This window comes from Fringilla coelebs (genome assembly GCF_963513975.1).
Source record: "Fringilla coelebs genome assembly, chromosome: 12".
NCBI classification, from domain to species: domain Eukaryota; kingdom Metazoa; phylum Chordata; class Aves; order Passeriformes; family Fringillidae; genus Fringilla; species Fringilla coelebs.
In genome coordinates this window covers 2064945-2090957 of record NC_140038.1, presented here as the reverse complement: position 1 = coordinate 2090957, position 26013 = coordinate 2064945, and the positions used below count along the sequence as shown (strand labels likewise).

The 26013-nt window shown below is 40.1% G+C and overlaps 1 protein-coding gene across 1 annotated transcript; it reads left to right on the top strand.

The window, feature by feature from the left end:
- Positions 1-26013, top strand: CA12 (carbonic anhydrase 12; the record flags this gene model as incomplete). The annotated part of the gene is made up of 11 exons (XM_084213438.1): positions 1-91; positions 2771-2791; positions 8331-8510; positions 11036-11178; positions 12635-12730; positions 14397-14460; positions 14906-15063; positions 16117-16243; positions 20586-20670; positions 21165-21234; positions 25642-26013. 11 exons carry the CDS (start codon positions 1-3, stop codon positions 26011-26013), a joined length of 1407 nt encoding a protein of 468 aa, XP_084069564.1.

Below are 26013 nucleotides of genomic sequence, written 5' to 3'. Positions count from 1 at the left end.
ATGTCAGCCAAGAGCTTCAGGATAGTCACACTGGCTGCTGTGCTTACTTTCTTCCAAAAGATACAGCTCTCAGTGCAAGCGCCGTTGAATGGTAAAGTCTCTCAGCTTTCTGTTTTATTGTCTCTTGTACCTTAAGGCAGCCATTTATGCAGAAAAAATTGCACCCTTTCATTATACAGCTCAAAGCTGTGTATTGTTGCAGTCTGCCGTTGTTTGGAGTTAGTAACCTTATTTTAATTTCTCAGAATAGGTATTCTGACTTATACAGGGAAGAGAAATTTGTCCTCTGATTTATTTGGCATTACAGACTTCTTGCATGCTCAGTATGCTTTGCTTTGTGATTTTTATTTCTCAAAAAATGAAGCAGAGACTGGTCCTTTCAGAGTTAGTATAAGCATCACACCTTTCCCTCTGCCCGTTTATTTTTAAACCAGAGAGAAAAAAATCCATTTCTGTAAAGCACCCTACACTCTAGAGGTCATTCTCATATATTGGAAACAAGTTCTAGTTTCAGGAGGTTGGCACTCCTCTCTCTCTTTTCAGGAGTCAGTGTTCATCTATTCAAGCTGATTATAATAAATTTTCATTTTTTCAAACTAATTATAATCTACCTGGTGTTAATATAGGATATGAGGGGAATTGTTCTAAAGCTTTGTGTTACTCAGCACGTATATTCATGGGACAAAAATCAAGGAGATTCAAACATAATCCAAAGCTGTTGGTTCATGGAGAACTCTGTCAGGACAAGCATTTTATCAGGTTTCTTGCATAAGCAGCAAAAAGCATGGAATTCAAACTTTAAAGGTCATCTTATTTTGTGCATATGTCCTCTGAAAAAATGCCCATAGTCTATAGAAGAATCTCCCACCTGAAGGAGAGAGGTTCCTAGAAATTGATGCTTTCCAGAACAACAGAATAAATAAAGCTTGATGCTGAACAGGTGCTTTCTGTGACCATACAGAAAGTTTGGAATTGAAAGGATTGAAACTTCCCTGCAGTCCTGCCCCTTTCATGCTTTGTGCACAGCCCCTGGCTGGCAATAAAAACCTTGCTCAGGGTCTGAGGCTGGCAGCAATCTGTGTTCATTCAGACAAAATCAAGAAGTTTCTGCCATCTGGTCATTGATTCATCTCCTGATCCAAGATGAAATTACTATAAATGTGCCTCAGCCCTACCTACAGCAGCTCTATGGCTCTGCTCACCATAAAGTCATAAGGGTAGCAAACTGCAGATCATCAAAATGCTCAGAGGTTAAGGAATGCTTCACTTGGCAAAAGACTTGAAGCTTTCATTTACTTCTGTGTCAAGTGGCATAGCTGACCAAAATATTATAAAAGCTTAAAAGTGATTGTCTTAAGGATGCTGTAGATTATAAAAATCATCATTTTGACATTTCATACACATTTTAATGGTCAATAAGAGCATGAACACAATAGCTGTTGTATTTCTCCAGTATTTCTTCAAACCCTGCTCAAATGAGGACATTTCTAAAACCTACTGCCAGTCGTTTCTATCTTTATGCAAGTTTTGTGTACAGAATGACCAAAGGACACAAGCAACCCCCAAAAACCCCAGTAAGAGATAATCCCCTGCAGAGAGAAGGCGAGAGGAGAATGAGGTTTCTCATCCTGAAATCTTAAACATGAATTCTTCTACGAGAGGAACCTGAGGACTTGAGTCAGGATGATTACACAGACCTTGTTTTGAAAATTCTAATGCAAAAGAATGAGGCACACTGGTCCTAACAAAGTGAAATCAGAGAGTTTCATGTTCCCACCACACATCAATACAAATAGCTAAATGCACTTGGTTTGCACAACCCAACAAATTAATCCCAAACATTTCCCACAACATTCTTAGGGAAGACCTGCATCTGTGACCACACTTCAGAACACAAGAAATGGTGCCAAGAACCATGTATTGAGCAGACAAGTGCATGTAATGATAAATATTTGCCTGCATGCATGCAGACACACTCACAGGCACACTGAGCGTTTGCAAGATTTGCATTTCAGGACTGTTTTCTAAGCAGAAATCAAATTAAATTTGTGGAGAGTAAAGATCAGCATTAGTCTGATAACCCAAACTGTTCAGGTCTGTTAAGTAGGTTTCAGGACCAGGAAAAAAAATTAAAAAGAGCATTTCGTAAGTCAAGTCATTTCCAAAAACATGCAGAGATATTGTCCCAAGTTCAGTTCCTTAAGCAGGGGATGAGTATTGATCATTTTAACACTCACTCACCCTCCTTGGGATTCTCTGAGTTATATGGGTTCATGGGTCACACTCCCTTTTTACAAAGTCCACCTATTAATTTCTGTCCATCACTTCTCAGTGTAGCACTGATGTTTTTCAAACTCCTCAACAAGGCATAGGGGGGCTCATTGTAGTTACACTCCACCTAATTCCTTAGCTTTCTAACTAGAGAAAAATCCCAGGGGTGTACTTACAGACAGTCTGTGGATATTCCAATTTTAAAAAAAAAGTACCGAGAGCAGTCTTGCCCCAAGACTTAAGTGACCACAAGAAACTCCCCCCTATGGGCAGGATCACAGGGATAATTATAGTTACAATTTGAGTGAAAAAGGTTCATAAAATATCAGAAAGTTTGAAAGTATCTATGCTTTTCTATGTTTTGCTCAACAGCTAGGACTAGAATGATAGACAAAAGTATTGCAATATTCAATACATGGGTTTAAGTAGCAATTTGTTTCTTTGCAGAGTAAGATCAATTTCAAATACTCACAGTAATATTTCCTTTTTCTTTAAACAGTGTCAAAATGGTCTTATATTGGTAAGTACTAATTCATACATACAAAGTTATGGCTTTCTTCTGTGCTTTAAAGACAACCGGCCAAATATATCCTGGTGAGTACTTACTGCGATCACAATCCTTACCTAGGTTTGAATCTGGTCCATTTCCTTGAAATCTGTTATTCATCCACCAGGTTTCATATCTAGGTGACTGAGAATCAGTTACTGAATTCTAAATTTCCTTGTGGAATGACAAGAATTTCAGCAGACTAAAGCTGGCCCTACAACTGCAGATGGTCCCTGAAGCCCTCTGTTTCCTCAGCTGTCACATTCCAGCCTAGTTCTGCAAACAGCATTCTCTCCCTTCCCACATGAGTCTTCTTTTTCAAGCAGAATCAGAGTTCAGTAAGTCACCTGTATTCTGTTACTGGAGGCTCAGGTCCCCCGAAGACCCCAGCAATGACAAAGAAGAATAAATCACCTTTATGAAAGCAATGTTAATTTGTAACTAATCCTTTTAGTCATCTACTAACTCAGAAGGACCTGGTGGCTGCTCCAGAAAAGAATTATCTAGTGTTTTTCTTTTAACTGATCACATCCTCTAGCCAGGTATTTCCTCATTCAGAGAAGCACTTTACATGCCAAATACCCCCACAGAAATAGGCGGTATAGAGAATCTCAGAAAAAAAAGCCGATTCTTAAGCTTTTTGTGCTGCTCCAAGACAACACAAAGAACCTCTGAGACTGAACTTGCTGCTAGGAACTCGTCCTTTTGGCTGTGCTCTATTTTACCTGACTTGCTTCACACAAACAGAAGGAGAACTGCTTGTCTATCTGCCAGTGTCCACACATAGACCTCACATTCCCAGCACTGAAAAAGCTTCACACAGCTTTAACAAAAGCCTGGGTTTTCCACTTTTACAGCAGCCATCAGATAAACCTAACCCTGCTGGATAGTAAAGAAAACAAGACTTTTTTTACTACCACGAAAGCAGAAGTTTTGCCTTCCTTCCTTGTTTAAATTAGTTACTTCTCCCTTCCTAGGAATTTGGGTAACAGTGTTGATTTCAAAGTATGTTATTCTCAGTGTCCTACTTCATCAATTCATGTTAAGCTCTTCCATACTGCAGTCTGATTTTGACATTCTAAATGTAAGGAGGATAAAGAGAAGGTTCACAAAACAGATTATCTTTTTCCTTCAGCTATAGATTTTGAAACGTATCTAGAAAAACATATAAAAGCAAATATTTAAAAGTAACTTCAAAAACCTGAAGTGGCAACTGAATTTGTACAGAATAGTACAGAAAAGCAGAGGTAGAGCATTGATCCCTACAGAGAAAAACAGCTATTAGAGAGACTGAGCCAGGAAAGAGCCCCTCCATACTCCTCTACTGATCCTTATGGCATTCTAAATCTTCCACTGTTTACCTTTGCCCCTGAAACACTTTGCAGTGCCTCTCACTGAAATTAAGTCCGTAGGAATGGAAAGGAAATAAAGCCATTATAACCACAGTGCAGACTGATGTCAAGATGAGGGTCAAGGTACAAGATTAAGGGTGGAGGTGAAATCTGAGTTCTCATTGTCAGAGATTTCTATTTGTTGAGTATTTTACATATTTTACAATATGTAAAACTGAATGTTGATGCAGTGTTAATACCTCAGGCCATAGTGGCAAAGCAAGATGACACCGCACGTGATCAGGCCTTATCTGTTCAGCACAGACTTTCCAAAGACATGAGAATTCACCTTGCCTATAATGGAAACTACTGCATTAGATACATCAAATATAAAGGCTAAACCTCTCCTGTCTGCTTCTTCCTTAGCCTAACTACAGCAATACTATTTCTTTTTCCTGTTTTCACTACTCTTGTATACAGACCAAGAAAAAGTGCCTGGAGAAAACACCACAGGGCAGTGAGGCTTGAAGCCTCCACCCCTGCTGACACAGGCTTGCCTTGAGCTCTCTGAAATGCAGCTCCACCTTCTGTAAGATGGACAAGGTAGATCAGGTGTATCATAAGGAAAGCATTTTCAGTTAAAGAGCTGAAAGAGGGGCTCCAATGCCCCACAGCTCAGGACAGCATATGCACACAGATTTGGGCAATCCTGCTGTGCGGCTGCAAGGTGCAGGCTGAAGTCTTCTGCCCCAGAAAAAAAAACCAGTAGATGTTAGGCTTCAATTCTTTGGATTCTGCCTCTTTTTCTGTAGTGTAAGTGGGCTGGAATGAAATCAGAGAACCAGAATCATCCCTTCATAGTGGACAAGCAGCTACAACGGAGAAAACTAGCTTTGCAGGCAAATTTAAGGTAATAGTGCCAACAGAATTATTAACATGCTTTAGCAGTAATAGTGCCAACAGAATTATTAATGTACTTTAGCATGGGAAGAGACAACTTCATGCTGTAATGCAGGCACAAGAACTGATCAAGAGAACTTGCATAGACTGTGAGAAGCGGGAGTGGCACGAATATTAATTGGTCATCAGAGCAACATCTGTTGGTACCACTGGTGTCTCATGGGGCTGTTTTCTTCTTATCTTAAATGGGCCAATGTATATATCCTGGGAGGAGACACCACTGCTCATGAAGGAGCATCTGTCCTGCATTGCCCAGCAGCACCAGCGTTGTTGGGGCTGGCTGGAAAGCGTAAAGCTGTCAAAGGAAATGTTACCATGGACACATGCAGTCTTGGTGCTGAGCGTGTTTTGCTCAGCTCACTGGGTAGTGGGCAGCCAGACAATCCAGAAAATTATTCCTGCTTTGTTTACAGACATCTTTTATTAAAGAGCTGTGAGGGCACAGTCAGGCTCAGGGTTATTTTCCATGTGGTGGTGAGGGAACATGGTCCTGCAAACTTGTGTCAAGCAAAGCAATCCACAAGCTGGATTCGAGCAGCCCGAGTTTGCAACCCCTAGGACAGGGAGTGATCTTGGCAGCACTGGGAGCAGTGGCAGCAGGAAGGATTCTACTTCCACTGGCACCAGCAGCTCCCTACCTTAATATGCTTACTCCAACAGCTGAATTAGAGTGTTGAGGGGGTAGAGCAGGCCCATGGCACAATTAGTGCTCTGCTGACACAGTCCTGGTGGGATCCTCATAGCAGCAAACACTTCTGAGATGCCTGGGTCACAAATGTGTCACACAAAAAGGAAATTACCTTTGAAGATGATTTTGCAATACTTCTGTTAATATCTTTTGGGACTTGTAGCACAGGCCAATCTTACATGCACAAGCTGTTCTCTATTCAGTAGTGATCAGAAAAAGCCTTTGTAAACACAATGTGATTTCCACTGAATTTACCTGAGTGTGCAGGCACAGAAAAAGGAAAATCTGGTTCACAATCAATCATCCATTTTCAGCAGACCTAACTGAGAAATGCCTTCCAGCTGTGTGGTTTATCTACCTTGGAAATCTCAATTTCACATATGCAAAACTAAGCTGCAGTGTGCTCAGCTCTTTGAGACAGGAGTTTTGAGGCATTGAAATTAGAAAGACTATGTGATAAAAGACATAACTTTTATAAAATATGGGTTTGTACCAAAAAAGAGGTCTTGTTTGGTTTTGTTGGTTTGGTTTTTTTTTTTTTTTTAAATTGAGCAGGAATGAGAAACAAGCAAAAGGTTCTATAGCTTAAAGGCCTGTGAGTGGAGTTGCAGATTTATGTCAAGGTACATAAAGACTGAGATAGCTGCATCATTTTATAGAAAAGACAAAAGTTTTCCTTCTGAACTGGAAACGTAGGTGTGAAGTTCCCATATTCTTTTGCCAGCTCTTCCAGACATTTAAGTCACCCAAACACAGTACTGAAAAATGATTGGTATTTCATGACTCCTTGGCTGGGACTAGACTTCTACTTTATACATCAATCACCTATTTAATTATCAAGTCTCCAAAGCTGTGATGTGTAATATATTAAAATCTTCTTGCAAACTCATTAACTTATCAAACCTTTTAAAATTATTGAAGTCTTTTTACAATAAAGGCTTCTCACCAATTTTCTGACATTGCTGCAATCTTAGTTCCTTGAAAAGGGTTGAATTTCAGTGTCATTGTCATGCACAGTGAGCTTGAACCTAAGAAACTGTCATTTCTTGGAATATCCTAATGCATATATTCCTGGGAAATATTCTTCTGTATGTATTCCACAGTATGGAATTTATGCTCTTCTGGATGTATTTGTTATTTGCCAAAAATAGGTACAGGAGAGGCTTCTATAATGTCAGCATAACACTTATTAGCTTTTTAAAATAATTTCAGCAACTTTAGAGATAGTATCACAAGGATGTAAGGAGAAAGAAATTGATGTGATTGTCAGTGAGCTGGAGTCAAAAATTTAAGTTACAGCAACAGCGAAGACTATTTAAACTAAAAAGCAATGATTGAGTCTGTCAAACTCTGCACACTGCAAACAATGTCACCTGCTAACCCTATGTCTTGCACACCCTTAAACAGCTTTACCAAGAAAGTAAGTTTGTCTTTAAGCACCAGAACTGATCTTGTTGATTCTGTCACATGAACTATGTTTAAGAAAGATTCACCCCCACTGTCCATTTACTTGGCAATTGTCTTTCATGTAAATAAGGTGAACTGCTCATAGTATCCTCCTGCCTGTTAATTTACTTCAGAAGATATCTGAACTGGCTTTGCCCGTTCAAAGAAGCCACTGGGAATATTACAGTTTTGGAAAAGAAGCCTTCTAATCAAAGACTCAAGGGACTCAATCTACATAATTTAAGAGAAGTGAGAAATTATATCCTCTATAAGTACTTCAATGAGGAAAAAAAGTATGGGAACAGCAGGCTGACAGTGAAAAGCAAGCTGCCAAGGAGAGTAATTATCCATTGGGCAGTAATTATCCATGAAGTATCTTTTATCTGCAATGCTTAAAGGAAGAGTAGATGTTTATTACCTTCTGGAAAAAAATGGCCTCATGGAAGTAGAAATTTATCCAGGGAGGCCCAGTGTCCTGTGTTATATAGATCAGACTGGGTGATCCCTAAGGACCTTCCTGCCTTGGAAAGAATCATGAATGTTCAGAGACAAGGAGAAACAAAAGTTGCAAATACCTCTTCTGGTATTTAAATCCAAATCATCTCATCTTACGGTCTGTAAACAGCTGCTAGCTGTTAATGTGCAGTTAAAGCAAAGGCACAATAAAAATTCTCTTGATATTATCTATTCTTTGTAGATCTTACCTCGGGCAAAAGGCTGTGATGAAGAAAAGTTTCACCAGAGTTTGAGCAAGTTATTGCAGGTCAAATTACCATAACACCTTCAATACTTGCAAGTTAGCTTTTCCTTGTGGGTTATGCAATCCTGTTAGATAGTGAGTTTGTACAGTAAGGAAATGTCTGAGGGTCTGATATAATCAGACCTGTCTCTAGGTCACAACACCCTCAGAAAAATGACAATATCCCTCATTACCTCCATTTTAATGAGGTCCTTTTTTAAAAAGAAATATCTTAAAAATTCAGAGAAGGCTTCTTTTCCAATTTTTTTGTGAAGGCTGACACAGGAGAATTTCTGTGTTAACTGCATAGTGACGGTTTGACAAATGTGTCTCTGTTAATTCACACAGGTCCTGATGGAGAGAAGGCCTGGCCAAAGAAATACCCGTTTTGTGGAGGAGTATTTCAATCACCAATTGATTTCCACAAAGCTATTCTCCAGTATGATTCTGATCTCTTGCCTTTAGAATTCATAGGCTATAACGTGCCCTCCACTGACCAGTTTACATTGATCAATAATGGCCATTCAGGTAAGGGAGATCACAGACAACAAGGAATGGTAAAAGAAAGAGCTGCAGGAACTCACTGTTTTGTGTTTTTTTACTTCATGGGTAATCCTTTGATTATTAGATTAAATTAAGCTGCTAATCAAATGACAAAGCCTTCACTTCAGCATACTTACGTCTACAGAACAGGCTAGAGAAATCTGGGAAAGTACTAAGTACAAACGGATTCCCAGTAAGTAAAATTTTAAATAAAGAAATTTAAAATAAACTACAGGCATGTCAGAATTAATGCCCAAGGTTTTCTTATTACTTTAGTTGAGGTGCACCGAAACAGAAACAGACTTTGTGATTCTGCTAAAAAGAGATTAACTGATATCATATGAGCAATGAGTCTCTTCAATTCACCAAAGCAGCTCAACTGAATTGTGTGAGGGCATGGGGAAGAGGAAAAAAAATGCAGGAGCACCATTGTGACTAGAGATAGAAACCTCTTTAGCATAAGGCAAGATAGACAGTGATATGCAGTGATAGGTTAGAAGACAGAAAAATAATTAGAAATAGTGTACAAACAGGTCCTCCCACAGTAGCACCAAATCAGTGTTAGTACAGTAGGTAAATACAGAGATGACACTGTCTCATAAAGGTCTCCTATAATGACACAATATACAATACCAGTGAGTGAACCCCACCATTTTTCATTCCTTCCTGAAACACTTGAACACATAGAAATAAGAATAGTTATAAAGCCCTCCTTCTTTGTTTCCTCCTTTGTAGCAGAAGTATCAAAATAACCTGCATTATAAAATGGCCTCTGTTCTCACATGCTTGGTTATGTATTGACCAACATGCAAAAATTGCTTTTTTTATCATTCTTTCAGTGAAGTTGACATGCTCAACTGAACATCATAAGCCCATTCTTCAGTAAGGGCCAACCTCTTGGGACAGACTCCTGGCTTTCCTCTTGATCAATTTCTCCTTTAAAACCAGGTTGCTTCATACCAGGAACGGCTGGAGCATCCTTTCCTTGTGAGCCTTCATTTCCTAAAAGTCCTTCTCAGTCCAAAGAGAAAGACTGGACTGTCACAGTTGAATGCACCAGGCTGATGTGACAGCCAATAGGCAGAGAAGGAAATATTGTCATTGTGTACTTGAAGGGTGCCAGAGTGCAGAAGGAGCCGAGCCTGTCCCCCCCAAAACAGTCACACAGGTAAAAGCAAATTCCTTTGAGAACTTAAGTCACTACCACTGTCAGATCTCACCTCTAAAATACAAAGTTTGATTATTTCCTAAAGAAAGTCTAGACAAAAGTATGACCCCCTCAAGAAAATGGGAATTCATTTCCAACATCAGTGCCCTCCTAGAAAGCAGTAGAGATGCATCCTACTCTAGAAATCACACTTAGATACAAATTAATTTACCTCTGAGTAACAAAAAATTAGCCTCTGTTGGACTGATCATTATACCATCTGCTGCTAGCTACTCTTTCAGCTAGAGGAAACCAGTAGGATGCTTAGTATTGTGCTGTCAAGTCATTCCTATATGATGTTTGATGTTCTTCATCAGCCAGCTCATCCAGACACCATCAGCTAGACTGAAAACAGTAGAGTTCAAAAAAAAAAACCCTTTTCAGTAGAAGTCTAAAAATACAGAGGGTCACAGCTGTTACTTCACTACAGTTTTGAGCCTTGTTTCTCCTGAAAAACATGTCCAGGGCAGTCCAAACCCAAGCTGTATTCAGTCTGGAAAATAATACAGATAAATTGCAAAACAATCAATCTGTTCTTGACATAAGCCATTGCTTTCTGAAATACCGAATGCTCCAAGTGAACAACTGAGACGTTTCTGCTGGCTTGAAAATTACTACTGTAATTTCTACACAAAAAAAACCTAAACAAACCAGCCTGCCTTCCCCACCCAAGAGCCCTAGTGAGGAGAAGGGAGGGTCATGCATACAAAGGTCTCCCTCCAGCATGTCAAGAGAGGAGATGCTTGTTCTTAAGGCCTAGGATTATCTTGCTGCTTGACATCAGTGTTCTGGATTTTGGGAGTAGCGAGGAAAGGGGGAGTTTATTGGTTCTATCCTGTGTCCCTAAAAGAAGATTAAGAGGCAGCAGAGTTCAATATAACAGGAGATATAAATTACCCTGAGAAATATTAATTTATTAAGTCTTTTTCAACCATTATAAGGGGATTGAAAGAAGATACATGAGCCTAAATTTTGCTTTGACATATCAATAATTGTCTCTTCAATGTCTGAGATAAATTCACATTCTTCAAAGATTTCCACTAGCAACAATTGTCACATTAAATTCATGTATTTAGGAAAATAGAAAAGGGTATGTTCTAAATGCTCTAAATGCTGATCTACCAAGAGAGGCTTAAAGAGAACAGAAATGTTTATCTCCTGTCACGGACCGAGATGGATTTGAGTCAAGAATCTGCTTTTTTCATGCTCCATATATAATATACTGAGACTAGGTATTTTTATTTGTTGTGTTCCTGAGAGCCGTGGTATCATTTGTTCCTATCTGGTTTTGATCTGCTTACAGTGAAAATGTATCTGTCACCTGCTATGTCCATCAGAAACCTCCCATTTGAATACACTGCATCTCAACTTCACCTGCACTGGGGAAACCGAAACAAGTCTGAAGGCTCTGAGCACACCGTTGGTGGGAAGCATTTCGCAGCAGAGGTAAGGCAGACCAGCTCAGATCAGGGAAAGAAGCAAAGAAGGTTGGATAGGTTCTATTGTTTCAAAGTGGGATCCCTCTCTTGGCTAAATGACTGTAAAAGGCTGTGAGGTTCTAAGCCAAGTATTTATGATCTAGGGATATAAAAAAAAAAGGGGTTGTGCGCAACAAAAAAAGATGGATTTGGATGTACTAAGTCAGGAAGCGGGAGTTTAGATTCTAAACTCAGAACTGGCACCAGGTCACTGGAGGTAACTTTTAGCTGTACAACAGTGCTGCTCTGTTTACTTTTGCTCACCTTCTTCTGTACAGTGACTGTGGTAGTTTGTTATTTTAGTGGGTGTTCTTTTGTAGTAGGTTTTAAACACTCCTTGTTATAAGTTTGTAATGGTTCATTCCATGTACCCCATTTGGCTTCCCTGAGGGTTCAGTCCTGAGTTTACCCCAAGATTTTCCCGCCAAGTGTCTGCCAATCCCCCTGTCTATCAAAGATAGCACACCCTTTTTGCTCTAGAATGTTCCCTGTCCTTCATCCCTTCCTCGAAGCAAGATTGGATTGCAAGGTTTGCTCCTTTCCCTTGTTGGCTTCTATTGGATAGCCCTTACCCTGCCCTAATGCCTTCCCATTGGTAAGAAGTTGTGTCCTCCCCTTATTCCCTCCCCTCCTTAAAGGCAGGTTTTTGCCCTCTGTTATCGTCGCTTGTTCCTGTCTTCTCTGGGGAGGAAAACTTGGAATTGCAAACTAAGCGATTCCTCTCGGTTCCTTTGCCTCCATCGCTCGTGTTGGGTTGCTGCTGTGTCACCTGTGTCACAGGTGTCTGCTGCAGGCAGCTGCCAGCCCCTGTACGCGCTGCCACCCGGGAAGGTGGCACTGCCACCCGGGAAGGTCTCTGCAGGGATCCGGGGTGGCCTCTCTGGTGACTGCCCATCGTCTCGGGGAGTGAGCTGGCCGTAGAACACATTCCCTGTGCCCCCAGCCCGCAGTTACAAGTGACAAACTGTTTATCTTGTCTTGTTTCTAAATTATGGATTCAGGAATAGATTTTGATAAGCAGCCCCAATCAGATATTTACCTCAAAAGCTCTTTAGGAATCCACTTTAGTTACATTTAACACAGGAGTTTGCATTCCAAATATTGGAGTGCTAAGGTGTTATTTTTTCAGTAAAATTTACTAGCACTCCAGTCAAGATGCCTTGAAGCTGAAGTCATGAGTCCTCTTGCTCTTCTTATCATGTGTGGGGAGTGTGGGCTGTGTGTAACTCATCTGCAGCAGGGCTGTGAGTCCCAGGACCTTCTGCCTTTCTCTAAAAAGATCTTAACCACGGCAGCCAGAAGTCACTGAAGAACCCTCCTGCACCGTCTTATCCTGAGGTGGCTGCATGGTCCTTTCTAACTGTGAAACATAAATGTGAGCATGACCCAGATGTTATTGTCACAAAGTATCTCCTCCTTTGTAGTTGCATATTGTACATTACAACTCTGAGAAATACCCAGATATAACGGCAGCAATGGACAAAGCAGATGGACTGGCTGTTTTGGCTGTTCTCCTTGAGGTAGGATGCAGGATCTTTATTTTCTGTTTGTTTAGGATATGCTTTCAGTCATTCACTTATGAGAGACCTTTAATGTACAAAATCCCCTACATTGTTTGCATTCTTCTTCTTATTATTATTATATACAGTGGCTGAATAAAGGATTTTCCTTTCCTCTTTCACAAAAAAATACAGAGTCAGATTCTAGCAGCACATACCAAACCAGGAGCAAATGCCCTGAAAAGAGGAATTCTGAGTATTTCCTCATGTTTTTTAGTAAATTAACTTCAGCTATGTTAAATCCATTTTTGCATTCATTTACGAACTAATGGTTGGTAGTGTTTATCAAATAAGAGGCAACAGTGAATTTCAAACTCATTCACTCAAAGCTGCCTACTGTGGCATGAAGCAGTTTGAACACAGCAGAGAGGCACAGGCAGACACAACCCTGCCTTTGACCACTGTATGTAATTAGGATTTAACCACAGTCTTCTCCCTGCTAACTTCCCAGATTCTTTGAATCACAGATTACGGAAAATTAGTACATTCAGTGACATTTTAAGATGTCAGGACAGCTTTCCAATTTTTCTCTCTTAAGTCCCACATACGAAGATAATAATGGTTCTAAAGAAAAAGAAAAGAAAAAATTAGCAGCTTGTACATATATAATTCTTACTGAGGATTAAAACTCCTCAGTAAGATAACTGTAAAGATAATTTTAAATGTGCGGATTTTCTGCAGTACAACAAAGCAAAACCACAAGTTTCCACATTTCCATCAAAAAGTAAAATGTTCCAGTTAGCAAACAGAGCTTGCATGGATATTACCCAAGCTCACTTCCTAGCACCTCTAAGATTCTGAGAGTAATTTTGTGTTAAATTTCAGTTCATTTGGAAGTTGTAGCTGTGAAAAGTGTCAGAGTGTTGTACATTACAATCGGGAATAATACTGGGATTCTCGTTATTTCTAAGCAATGGTATTTGAAAATCAAGTTAATGAACAATGGAGATTAGGTCTTGGAAATCCTTTCAGACAGATGGTGGGTATTACAGTTAATGTAAGGACACCCGTTTACTATGTCTGGTTGTCAGAGGAGTTGCTCAGCACCAGCTCTGAAGAACTCATAAAAAAGGCATTGATTATTAGACTGAAAAGCTACTGGTAGCAGTTGAAAAACAGTCTTGTGTGATAGATGAGTTACAGCCTTGGTCAGATAGTTGAGTTGTAGGCCTGTGGTACCCAACAGTGTCATTCTTTTGCTCCCTGGGCTGTGAGGAGCAGCACTAAAAATGTTTGTGGGTGGGAAAATGTGGCTTTGACTGGAAACCGGGAGATGATCTGAGAAGCCTAGCAGCTGAGAACTTCTGCCTGCAATGCTCTCAGAGGAAAGGGCTTCTCTTCATTGGCACAGCGCTCTGAGCAGGCAAGGGCAAGAGGGTCAGAGCACACAAAAGGTCTGCACTGCAGTTGTAAAGGCAGCAATACAACACAGAAGCTCTTATAGCCCTGGAGCAGGAATATTATCATGGCTGTGAGGACAGAGGGAATGTTTTGAGTTACAAAATACTTATGCCATTCTAGTACATTAATATCTGGACAGTGGAAGCCCTTGCCTTAGGACAGGCCAGAAGCACAGACTCATATTCAGACTAGTGATTTGCAGCTGTTGATGATGTGATCATTGCAGACTGGACCCTTCAGCCCATCCTACGAAAAGATCTTCAGGCACTTCCGGAATGTGAAATACAAGGGTGAGTGACTAAATCAGATTGAGAATGGCTGAGAATATCAGGTGTCACCCTGAGAGGGATTGAACTGGCTGAAGAAACAGTCCAGAGATCCCATGCAAATCTGTCACAGACTGTGAAAGGCTTCCAAATGCAGTGCATTCCTGGGAAGACCGTTTGGCTAGCATGCCCCAGGTGATTCTGACTGTGCCTTATTTGTTTCACATGGTGTTTTTTCGTTAATATGGCCACAGTTTATCTTAGAGGACTCTGATTTGGTGTCTCAGACAAGATTTGTACATAGGAAACTTAAAAAACTGTAGTCCTTATTAAACTGGGATTGCCTCTGCTGAAAGATACTTTTCTTTTCCTAGTGACGTGACATTGAAAATATCCTACTTGCTGAAAAGCAAATTGACTTGACTGGTGTAGCCATGATGCAATATTTAACACAAACCCCCTTTTTTAGATCAGAAGGTCCTGGTCCCTGGATTCAATATTCAAGAATTGCTTCCTGACAGACTGGATGAGTATTATCGCTACGAAGGATCCCTGACGACTCCGCCCTGCTACCCAAGCGTTCTCTGGACAGTTTTCCGACACCCCGTTAAAATTTCTCAAGACCAGGCAAGTTCTAAGTTCCAGCAGAACTCATTTCCCTGACTGGTGTCTGCTAAAGAACAGTAAATACATCGTCTCATTTCCTGGATTTCTCATATTTTCCTGTAAAACTGAGCAGTGACCATTGCTAAAATCCTTAAAATGGGAAGAACAGCACAGAACTGACATAAATCAATATCCCATTCTGTTTGTTGTTGGCATGTTCTCAGTTGGCTAGAACGAACGACAGACAGCTGCACAGCAATTGGTACAGTATCAGCCTGAAAAAATCCTAGTCAAGTGAGATGAATTTTGATTTTCATGATGTACTTACTCCCTGCTCTAAGTCTTTCAATGAAGTTACCTGCAGATTATTGTTTGGGCTACATATCTGAACATTAATCACCAAGTATTTTGGTGCTACTTTGATCCTGATGGACTTGGGTGGGTTGGAAAGTTTCTAAAAAGCTTGTGTTGTGTTATTTATCCATCTTGAGTTCCCTAACTTTTCTCCCAACTTACATTTTTTGTGCTTATCTAATTACCTTCTTTTGCTCTTAGGTGGCCACTTACCTAGACTATAAACTCACAATCACTATCTTCTGATTCACCTAATTATAGACACAGGGGAAAATATTATTAGCAAAATCTCAGATCAAATTACTGCAAGCTCCTTTTTTTAAAAATACATTCTCAGCTTCTGTCAGACCATGTCTCTACCAAAATAAAGAGCTCTTTCAAAAAGTAGCCTTTAATACCACTTAGGAGTTAGACTGGGCCAGGGAGAGTATGCTGGAGAAGTCTACCATGTTTCCTCCCATCAAGTTTTCCTGGCCAACAATCTGAGAGAAAGCAGTAGTTTCATCAGGATGTAAACAAAATACAGGTATGGACTTGGAGATGTCATACTGTTTAAACATTATTCTGTATTTGGGTTCACAGGCCACATGAAACTTAATTATTAGTGTATCCCCTTCCCTTTGACTCCACCTTTTCCTTTTCTCCAAACACTCCCAGTGATCACGCACAGGCACTGCTTTCTCTGTATTCTGTGAGCTGAACAGGTGCTTCCCTTTATAGTTACTGGCACTGGAAACAGCCATGTATTGCACAGAGAGTGATGACCCAGAGCCCCTGGAAATGGTTGATAACTTCAGAAATGTTCAGGAATTCCATGAAAGACTGGTTTTTACCTCCTTCCACGATGGTGAGTTCTATGAATGCTTCTGTGCAAAGAAACAGTGCGCAGCGATCTGTGTAAATGTGAAGCACTGGAAGGGCAGTCCTGTTTGACTGTACCACTACAAAAACACAGCTATCTCCTTGCAGTTCACTTTGTTGCTTTTTCTTTCATATTGCATTGTGCATGGGCAACTGTACAAGAATAAGGTATTCCCAGGGTAGGCAAGAATTTTTTTCCACAGTGGGTATCAGGGAAGCCCTGCAACCCTTCTGATCAAAGGCCAGGAGATAAAAGAAGGAAGACATGATTGGCCTTGTCATGCTTTGCAGAAGCATTTGCTGCCACTCTAAATACTAAACAGCTCCACAGCTGAGCTGTTTCAGCCAGTGTAAGTGCTTAAGATGGCCTTATCTCAGCAGTGACATTTGCTGCTTCTCAGCAAGGTCACGCTTGATCTTATGCAGACCACACATTTAAAGGGAGTCCTAACTTCAGGGGCACTGTTATAGGGTAATTACACTGTTTTGGGGTAATTACACAGAATCAGAAGAGGTCCTTGAGGAATTCAAACTTGAAAAATAAATATAATTCATAACACTGGATTGCATGATTCAGTGTTACAAATTTTAAAAAAACCCAACAGAATACCACCATTTTACAAGGAAGAACTGATTCAAAAGCTTAACTCTGCAGTGTTATACAAGGACAACACGTAAGTTTGGCTGGGGGGCTTTGCACAAAAGTCTGCATCTGTGGTGAGAAGCTGAGCTGTACCCCACGGAAATGCCTTTGAGTACATTGTGCAAAAAGTATTGTTCCAATTTCTTTGTTGTCTTGCAAACATATACTCTTAATGATCTGTGAAGCTGGCATGTACACTCAAGGCAGATGATTTTAGGCAAGCCACTGCACTATTTGAAATTAAAGGATTTATAAAAGAAAAAGCAGACTTCACCAAAAAGATTAGCCAAGCAGTAAACTTTCAAATTAATAAAATGTGTTAGCTAACACATTAATAAATTGTGTTAGCATTTCAACTTTGCCTCCCATTTTCTTCACTGTTTAGATAAAAAACAGAAAACATGAGTTGTCTGTTTTGGACACAACAGAAACAGTTCCCGGCAGGCACACTGCATTAGCTGTTTTTGCCATTCCCCTCTGCAGACAGATCCTTTCATAAAGTATCTCTTCTAATAGAAAGCCATAAAGAAGAAAAGTGAAAATTAGAGATCAGCCAAAACAAATCCTGGGCAAAATGTTTCTATGAAATCGGAGATATTTAGATTTGTCACCAAAAGTTGGCTGATCTCTTAAAAAGAGAATTACACTAGAAGTGTTCTTGTTGCCAGATTCTAAACATAATACCTAAGAAGATTTTACAATTTAACAAGTTTACCAAATTAACAACAGTTCCTAACATCTCTGTGATTAATATACAAAGTGATACTAGTTGCACAAACAATATTTTGAGTAAATGAAAAGATGATTGAATAGTGAAAGAGGGGAAAACTAGATTATGTCAGCCTTTTTCTGCTTTTATGGATTGGTCCAGAAAAATGCCCCCCATGGCATTCTTAGATGACCACAAAGGGGTTAAAACTTTATTCTCCAACCTCCAGTCTCAAACACTGGCTGCTGACTAGAATGGTTATTTTAATCATCATCTTCAAATCACTGCTCAAGCCAGATTATGTGCAATGATTTCAACCAGCAGAATTTGCAATGCAGCTTCCACGTTTCTGAGACTAAAGCTTCCTCTGCAGGTCTTAAATCCCTGCACAGACAATCTGTGATAGCAATGCCACTGCAGAAACGCTTCCTGAAGTACCAGAAGTTCCAGGGTGGGCACCACCCTTGTCATTACAACAGGTTCACCATGGGATCCTCTGTAGTGATCCAACCTCTACATTTTCTACCCTCATCCTCTATTTATCACAATTCACTACCTGGTGGGCTTCGCAAGGGTTTCTTGTAAATTCCTACAGTACCTATAAGCCATTGATCTGCTGAGTCCGAACGGTCAGTCAGAAATGAGAAATGCAGTTTTCCATCTGTTTCTTAAACTGACCTTTCAGCACCTGACTTTATTCTCTCTACAAATCGTACTCAGTACTTAATAGTAGAAGGTAGAGAGTTACAACTCACAAAGCCAGTAACTGAAAATCTGAGACTATGTTTTTCATCTAGGAATCTCCAAACATTTCACAGAAATAGTGTAAGCATTATTATTTCCATTTATGGGGGAAAATTTGATCTAGATGTGACTCTCAAACTTGTTGCTGTGAGCCAGAGCGAAACCAAATAATAACTTTTGGTTCTCCCTCTGCTAAGGCACAATATTGGCTCCCACGCAGAGATGACACCAGCCATAAAAGCATTTTCAGTGTGTCTTTAAAGCTGGCTTGACTTAGCCGAGTTAAACTGTAGGGGTTATTGTCCATCTGGCTGTTCATGCCCCAGAATTGGTTTGTATGGCTATGAAGGACATTGCTCAGTGCTACTTTAATAGAAACCCCCTTCAGTCTAAGTACATTAAGTTACAGAAGCTCATTGACTCTATCAGTGAACCATAGAAAAAATGTTCAACCCATTTCAAAATGAGTATTCATTGCCCCTGTAATCTCACATTCCACTTACTGCAGTCACAAAAGCCTCCTCACAGGTGCAGCCCCTTACCTAAAGGGCAAAAAAAGGAAAGAAAGGGAAAAAAAAAAAAAAGAAAAATAAGGAAAACTGGCTCCTGTCAAAGCTCAGTGAAGTACACCTGGCTGCTGCAAGTGCCCAGCCTGATGCAGTCAGCTGCACCTCAAATAGGAACAGAGCACACCTATTAAGAAGGGAAGGCCATGAAGAGAGTCAAGGATTGAGCCAGGCAACCACTGAAATTTGTAAAAGAAATCCTGTTGTGCACACCTAAGCCCCTACCAAGCAGGTTTTCAGAGAAACTTTTCTGCCTTATCACTGACAAGCCTGAACTGCCACCTTCCCCTGAGCTCAGGCACTGCAAGATGGGGCCACTGGCCTGTGTTTTGTAGCAAAATTGAAAACGACTGAGGAGTTCAGTGATCCACATTTTTGATGCCAGTAATGAGCATCTCAATTCACACTTACTATTTATAGGAACCACATCTCAAAAAGTCTCTAATCTTTGAGGATTACACAGCAAAACTCATGTGTGTTTGTAATGTATTTTGTCTTATCAGCTATTTATTCCAATACAATCCCCTTCATATAAATGCAGCTGGAATTTGCTACAATGTTCAAACCATCTGAGTTAAACAGGAACTCGTGTCTAGTTTTGATTAGGGTACCAGGCAGAAATACTATCTAACTAAATTTTCTAAGAAGATCCTCTCATCACTCAAAAGTACTCCCTGCCCTTTCCCTTCAAACTACAAGCTCTTTTTCTACAGTTATCTCTTTGGTGTTATATTTTTGTATCCATTTGACACCTTTACTATGACAAAACTCACCTTTTGTAAAACAGCTTCTCTTCAATTCCATGGATTGCAAGCATCTTCCACTCATCTGGACTTCAAATTAATGGGTCAAATGCAGTTAAACTCCACATTTTACATTTGTGTTTCACCAACAGCTGATTTAATAGGAGAAAATATTTAGATGGAATGCGTGAAACCCGTCAGTTTGACTCTGAAAGTGCTCTGATGTTGCTTAGTGAGAACCAATCATTTGAAAAAATATTTTTTAAAATGTGTAAATAAATTAGGAAAATGCAGTTAAGAAAAGGGAGCTCACCTCCAGGATCTCTGTGGAAGCCAAAATAACTTAATTGCCAAAAGTGTACATAAAGCTCACTAAGAAATACAACATTATGATAATCCTTAAATCTTTATGCAAACAAGAGATCACACAGTTTTTCATACCAATATCCTGAATTCATTTTTACCTTCTTTGATGCCTTTAAGCAATGTTCTCAACAGCAAAGAATATCATTCTTCAGCTGTCCACAGTCAGTGGTGTTCTCTGTGAGAGAACAAAAAGGATTGAATTTAACGTCCTTGATTGCCTGCATTTAATTCTTTGGGTTTGTTTATGAGCTCTAATTTATTATAGCATAAAAATCACACTCCTGCAATGACCTGCTGTACCAGGGCCTCCACATTGGCATTGTGACTTCAACATGTGCATCACGTCACAGCACTGTGAACCGTGGAGCCAGCTGTGGGACTGGGACATTCCAGAGAACACCTGTGCAAAGCTGCCCATTCATGGTCACAAAGTGGTGGGACAAGGCTGTAGAAAGGTTGCAGATGCAGAATGCAAACATTATGACAGGTCAGAGACCCACCTTCTCCACTCAAGGCAATGGCATTAACACTTGTGCACATTTTCCCTCTTTTCCTAGGTTTTGTGGTATCTGTTGTGATAGCCTGCATTCTGGGAGTTCTCATCATTCTTGCAGTAGCGTTCTGGCTACTGAAGAAGAAAAGGTAAGATGTCTGGCTATCATATCACAAAAAAATTCAAGCCATATTTTCCCTCTGACACAGAGAAGTGCTTGTGTGTCCAAAACTTTGCGTCTTTTTTATAGTGATAAAGTTTGATCTTTCAGAAGACATGATCTCTTCCTACAAACTATGATTTGTTTTTATTACTATGACATTGTTTCCTTGTGTGATAGGAGGCTGGGTCAATAAAAGACTTACTCAGTTTTTCTATTTCACATTTGTACTTTTCTTGTTCTTTTTGCTAGCCCTGCTGCTCCTAATTGCTTTTTGTATCCTTCAATTTTTTTCCTGGAACAGTATGTGAAACAAGGAGAATGGAATTTTAGGAAAACCTCTCCCACAGATCACAACATTTTAGATGAAGAAATATGTACTGCCAAAAGATTATTAAGCCACTGTTTGCCGACAAAGCCAGATCCTGGGAAAAAAATCTAAGATTACAAATTTTGCTACAGCCTGATTTCCTTTGCATTCAGCATTGACCTTGCATACAAAGTGTGGTCTCCTGAAATATTTGAAACAATAAGTTATGTGACATTTGCACTAGTACAGAGAAAAATAATCTCATACATGCATAATGGACAACTTTAAGTAACTAATTGTGCTTTTCCTTCATTGGCATTACAGTTATTTAATAAATTTGTTTTATTTTAGCTGCAAAAAGGGAGATGGAGACAACAGAGGAGTCATCTAGAAACCAGGCATGTACAAGGAGAAAGAAGACACCTCCAAAATTTGATGCCCTGCTCTGTCACAAAAGCCCCCTTTCATTCATAGCACTGATTTATTTTGAATTAGTGAAAGACATCACTTGTTCTTGGCTAATGACAACCCTCAAGAGAGTTCTAAAAACACATACCAGCCAAAAGCTTTCTGTAGCCCTTGTTGTCTTGTTTTCCAGAGAGATATGATCAGTGAATTCCCCTGAGCTGAATTCCTCACCACATTCTTTTCATGTCTGTTGCTTACTGAGTCTGGGTGTTTTATCTGATTTTATAGTTAATCCTAAACTCCAGTTTTATGGTTTGTTTAGCACAGGTTTTCCCATAGGTATTCAAATCTGCAGACACTCATCAAGCTACAAGAACTCTTCCCTGCTAAAACAGGGCATTTGTTTTAGCAGCATGAATATAAACACGATAAAGGGCAAAATGTATTTGACACCAGTATTTGAACTGGGTTGGTCAGCAGATACAGTTTTGAAAAGTGCAGGATATGATGTCAGTGTATTCACCAATGGAATTGTAATATTAGAGGAAAAGACAAGTGTAAAAGCAATGAAAGCCACATGGATTATTAATGGGGTTTAAGCCCAGGAATTCAGTGCTGAAAAAACACTACTAGGGGAACAGCTCACTTTCCAGCTATTACACAGCCCCACAAATCTGTTAAGGAAGTCAGGCCCTCACTGTCACAGGAATTAGAAAGATTGTCTTATTATTCTGCTCTTATTTATAGTGTATGAATGATGTGAAGATAATGTAGTTGCTGCTGCTTTTAAGCAGACTTGTCCTGATAGATTTCACTGTATATATTACAGCTGCAATTACACTGTATACTTTTTTTCCAATTTACTTCTCTTAGTAATCTAATTCTTAGAAAGAAATCTAAATTATCTTTTCAAACCTCATAAGCTAGATATTTGGAGTTTGATTATGCATTTTTGGAAGTAAGAAGCATAAACCTGATTCCATTGCAGACAATGTGGAAAGTCATTGACTTCAGGAAGAATAGGGTGTATCCAGCCTACCGTGATGCATACAGAATTCCTCTTAAGTTTGACATCTACTGTACAGATCTGAAATGCTTGTACTTCAGTAGGCTCACAGGAAGTAACAGACACAGGATTATACCAAAAATAACTTTAGGTCTGAATGCTGCTAAACACTACTGGGGAAATTTCAATCTGAACTTTATACTTCGATACCTTTTGTATTCCATTGCAGCACCACCACATCTGTTACTTTAAAGAAATAAGTATCATACATGTTTTCTCCTTTCAAGATGGCAGATTCAGACTGTTTCAGCATAGAGTGTTTTAGATTCTTCCTTTTCCATCCCCAAGTAAACCGTGTCATGTCATAAGCAGGCTTTTCAGTGCAAGGAGAAATAACTTATTAATACTAACTGTACATGAAATTTAGGAGCACAATCTTACAACTGAGTACACTGCATATGCCAGCATTTTTATCCCACATAAACAAGCACAGAGATAATCTTGTTGAAATGTTTGAAATTACTTAAAAAGCAGCATTTAGCATTTGTGTGCTACGGGGAACATAACTTCCTCTTTGAATAAAAGCGTTTAAAGACAAAATTGCTATGTCTTTGTCTATGCTTCTCTTGTTTCTTCTAGAACAGTAACATTTTATTGAGAATTTTGACCTTTACCCCAGCTGATTAGAAACATCCATCAATCACTCTCTTTTGCATGTAGCATCCTTGATACCTGTAAAAAGAAGCATAAAAACCTCAGCCAAGCATTACATGCTTAGTGTAAGGAAAATCTCAGAGTACCAGCAAACATATTAAACATTTTACACATTGGGCAGAAAATGTCTCCTTCAGAATTGTTTCCTAAGCAAAAGAACAAACAGAAGAGGAATTCACATAAATCATATTCCTACTACTCCTGCTTATAACGCTCTCTAATTGCACAGAGGTGTGAGAAATGACCTCTCGCTGTAAAATTTCAGAGGTTTATCAAATCTCGACAAAATACAACAAAAGACTGAACAAGGAAAAATAACAGCGCACTGGGAGCATGGGACCGGCCACCATGTGCTCCTCTACAAAACGGCTCCTCTGCCTTTTATGCCCTGGCAGGTTGCATCAGGCAATCTGACCCCTCCAAGGTCTGTCAGCTAACTCTTCTTCTCCGTCCATCGGTGGAAACTGCTTTCTTCCTACTTGATTGGCAGTCAGGTGTTGTCATGCTGCACCCCTCCAGTGCCAGGCTTTTCCCATTCTCCCCATGCAAGGGGCCCATGCACACACCTTCCCTCCACACGTCTGACAGCCCAGGCTGTCTGGTGGCAACAATACAGAGGGGGAGGAAAGGAGACTGTGGGGAGAACAGAGGATGCCTAAACAAAAAAAAAACAATAACATAACTATACATCAATAAATCTTCTCTTAACATACACACAGTATTCATCCCTTAATTGTGAGAGCAAATCATCTCATTACTAATCAATAACAGAGGCCTCCTGTAAAATCCATGCTGCCTTTGAAAATGTAAGCATGTGGGAAATACTGTTTTTCTTCAATATTGTACTATCAGTTTGCACTGCCAGTGGTCCTTAAGCTGAAAGAATCTAATATGTTTTCTGGTCTCTGCAGCCACTGTCATTTAATAAACCTATTGAAGGATTGCATTTTGTTAAAATAGTTTCCAGCAGATTTCTTTTGTCACTCTTACATGCACAGTATGTCCAGGAAAAAAAATCAGGCATGATCAGAAAGACAGATGTAGCTAACATGTTACCATAATAAATTAGACCAAGTTCAAAAATATCAATTCCCTTATTTCTTAAATGGAATGACCCATTTCTGAGATTCCAATAGCAGAAATGAAGCCTAAATAACTTGAGACAGTGAAGTGGAAGAATAAGATGCCACAAGGGATGTAAAGCTCGCCTTCCATTTCCTGTGTGTGACAACACCCTCACAGCATGACTGTGTAATCTCAGAATATTCACTTCCTGTCAGCAAATACCAATATTCTGTTCCACTTCCTCGTTCAGGCAAGAATTCCTCCTCTCAGGAAGAGGTTATCAAAACTGCAGCTACCAGGTTTTCTTCTTCAGTTCAGAAAGGAGAGTTTAGTCCAGGACAGGCTGTCGCAGTTTATACAAGTCAACAAAGTTTGAAGTCAACTTGGTGCCACCACAGCCCCCAGCCAGGCAATAATTAGCATTGACTCCATGATTCTCAGAAGGCTGATTATTATATTATATTATATTATATTATATTATATTATATTATATTATATTATATTATATTATATTATATTATATTATATTATATTATATTATATTATATTATATTATATTATATTATATTATATTATATTATATTATATTATCTGAATTTCAGGAGAAGGTCCATTAGCTAGACGTGTTGATCTTTGACATCCCTGCATGTCCTTCTTGGTCCTGAAACAGAGAATAGCTGAAGAAGGTTAATAGGGACATCATACTATGATGATGACAAAACTTCGCTGACAAATTGCTTCCATATGTTCCCAAACACAGGTGTGTTTTGGTTATGAGTATGAGGAAGCCTCAGAGCAAAACCATGCAATGAAGAAATTGGCAACAATTAGGAGTCATTCAGATAATGCATATAATCAATAATACATATGACATTATATAGTTTTTAGGCATTACAGCACTGACTGTCATTCCAGAGTCTACAACAGCTTATAAACCTCAAACCACAAGAGAATTGGAATCATGTCTAGATCATGATTTTCCAAACTCCATTTGAAAACAGGCTTAGCTGTCATATATATGTGAGCAAGTTGCCTAGCCAAAATGACTTGAATCCTTTGGATGCAGAGAACATCTGGGTTGACTGGGGCCCTGATTCTCCCATACAGGTAGAGTCAAGGCCTGCCCACTGCCCAAGCTCTAACTGGAGGGTTTGCAGGATTACTGAAGGATTGCAGTCTAAAACTGTTATCAAATTCAGAGGTGCGTAAGAAATCTCTGGAATGGCATGGCCACAGCCTTTAATTCAACCAATTGGGCCGAGCCTGACTCGTGGCCTTCCAGCATTTTGAGCTGTCAGTGAAGACGGTAGCTCTTTCCCCCTCTTTTTTTTTTTTTCTTCCCTTTATTTTTTTCTCTCAAAAAGCCAGCAGCGGCGGCCGAGGGACCCAGCCCTGGCGGGCCGAGGGACTCCGCCGCTGCCGAGCCCAGATTCATGTGGCTTGTTCCCTTCCCCCAGCTTTTCACTGGTGTCATTTCGGGCCCCTGGGTCTGGGGTCCCCGGGACAGCCCGTCCCCATCCCAGGGGGAGCGGGTCCCTGCCGCCTTCTCCTTTTCTGCCCGCCCCCACCACGCAGCCAGTGTCTCGGCCATCCCTCCGGCATTCCGCCCTTCCCCTGCCTGTCCTGGGCATGGACCAAGCCGCAGCCTCTCGGGTCCCCGCTCCGCCTACCCCGCGAATGAGAGCGGGACACACGGGGTGCTCCAAGCCATGACAGGGACCCCACAGAGCCAGGGGGCCCCCATCCCAGGGAAGGTGATGATCCCAGGGGAATGTCGATCTTCAGATTTCGCGGCACAGCCCCCAGCTGCAACGACACGCCCCTACTGA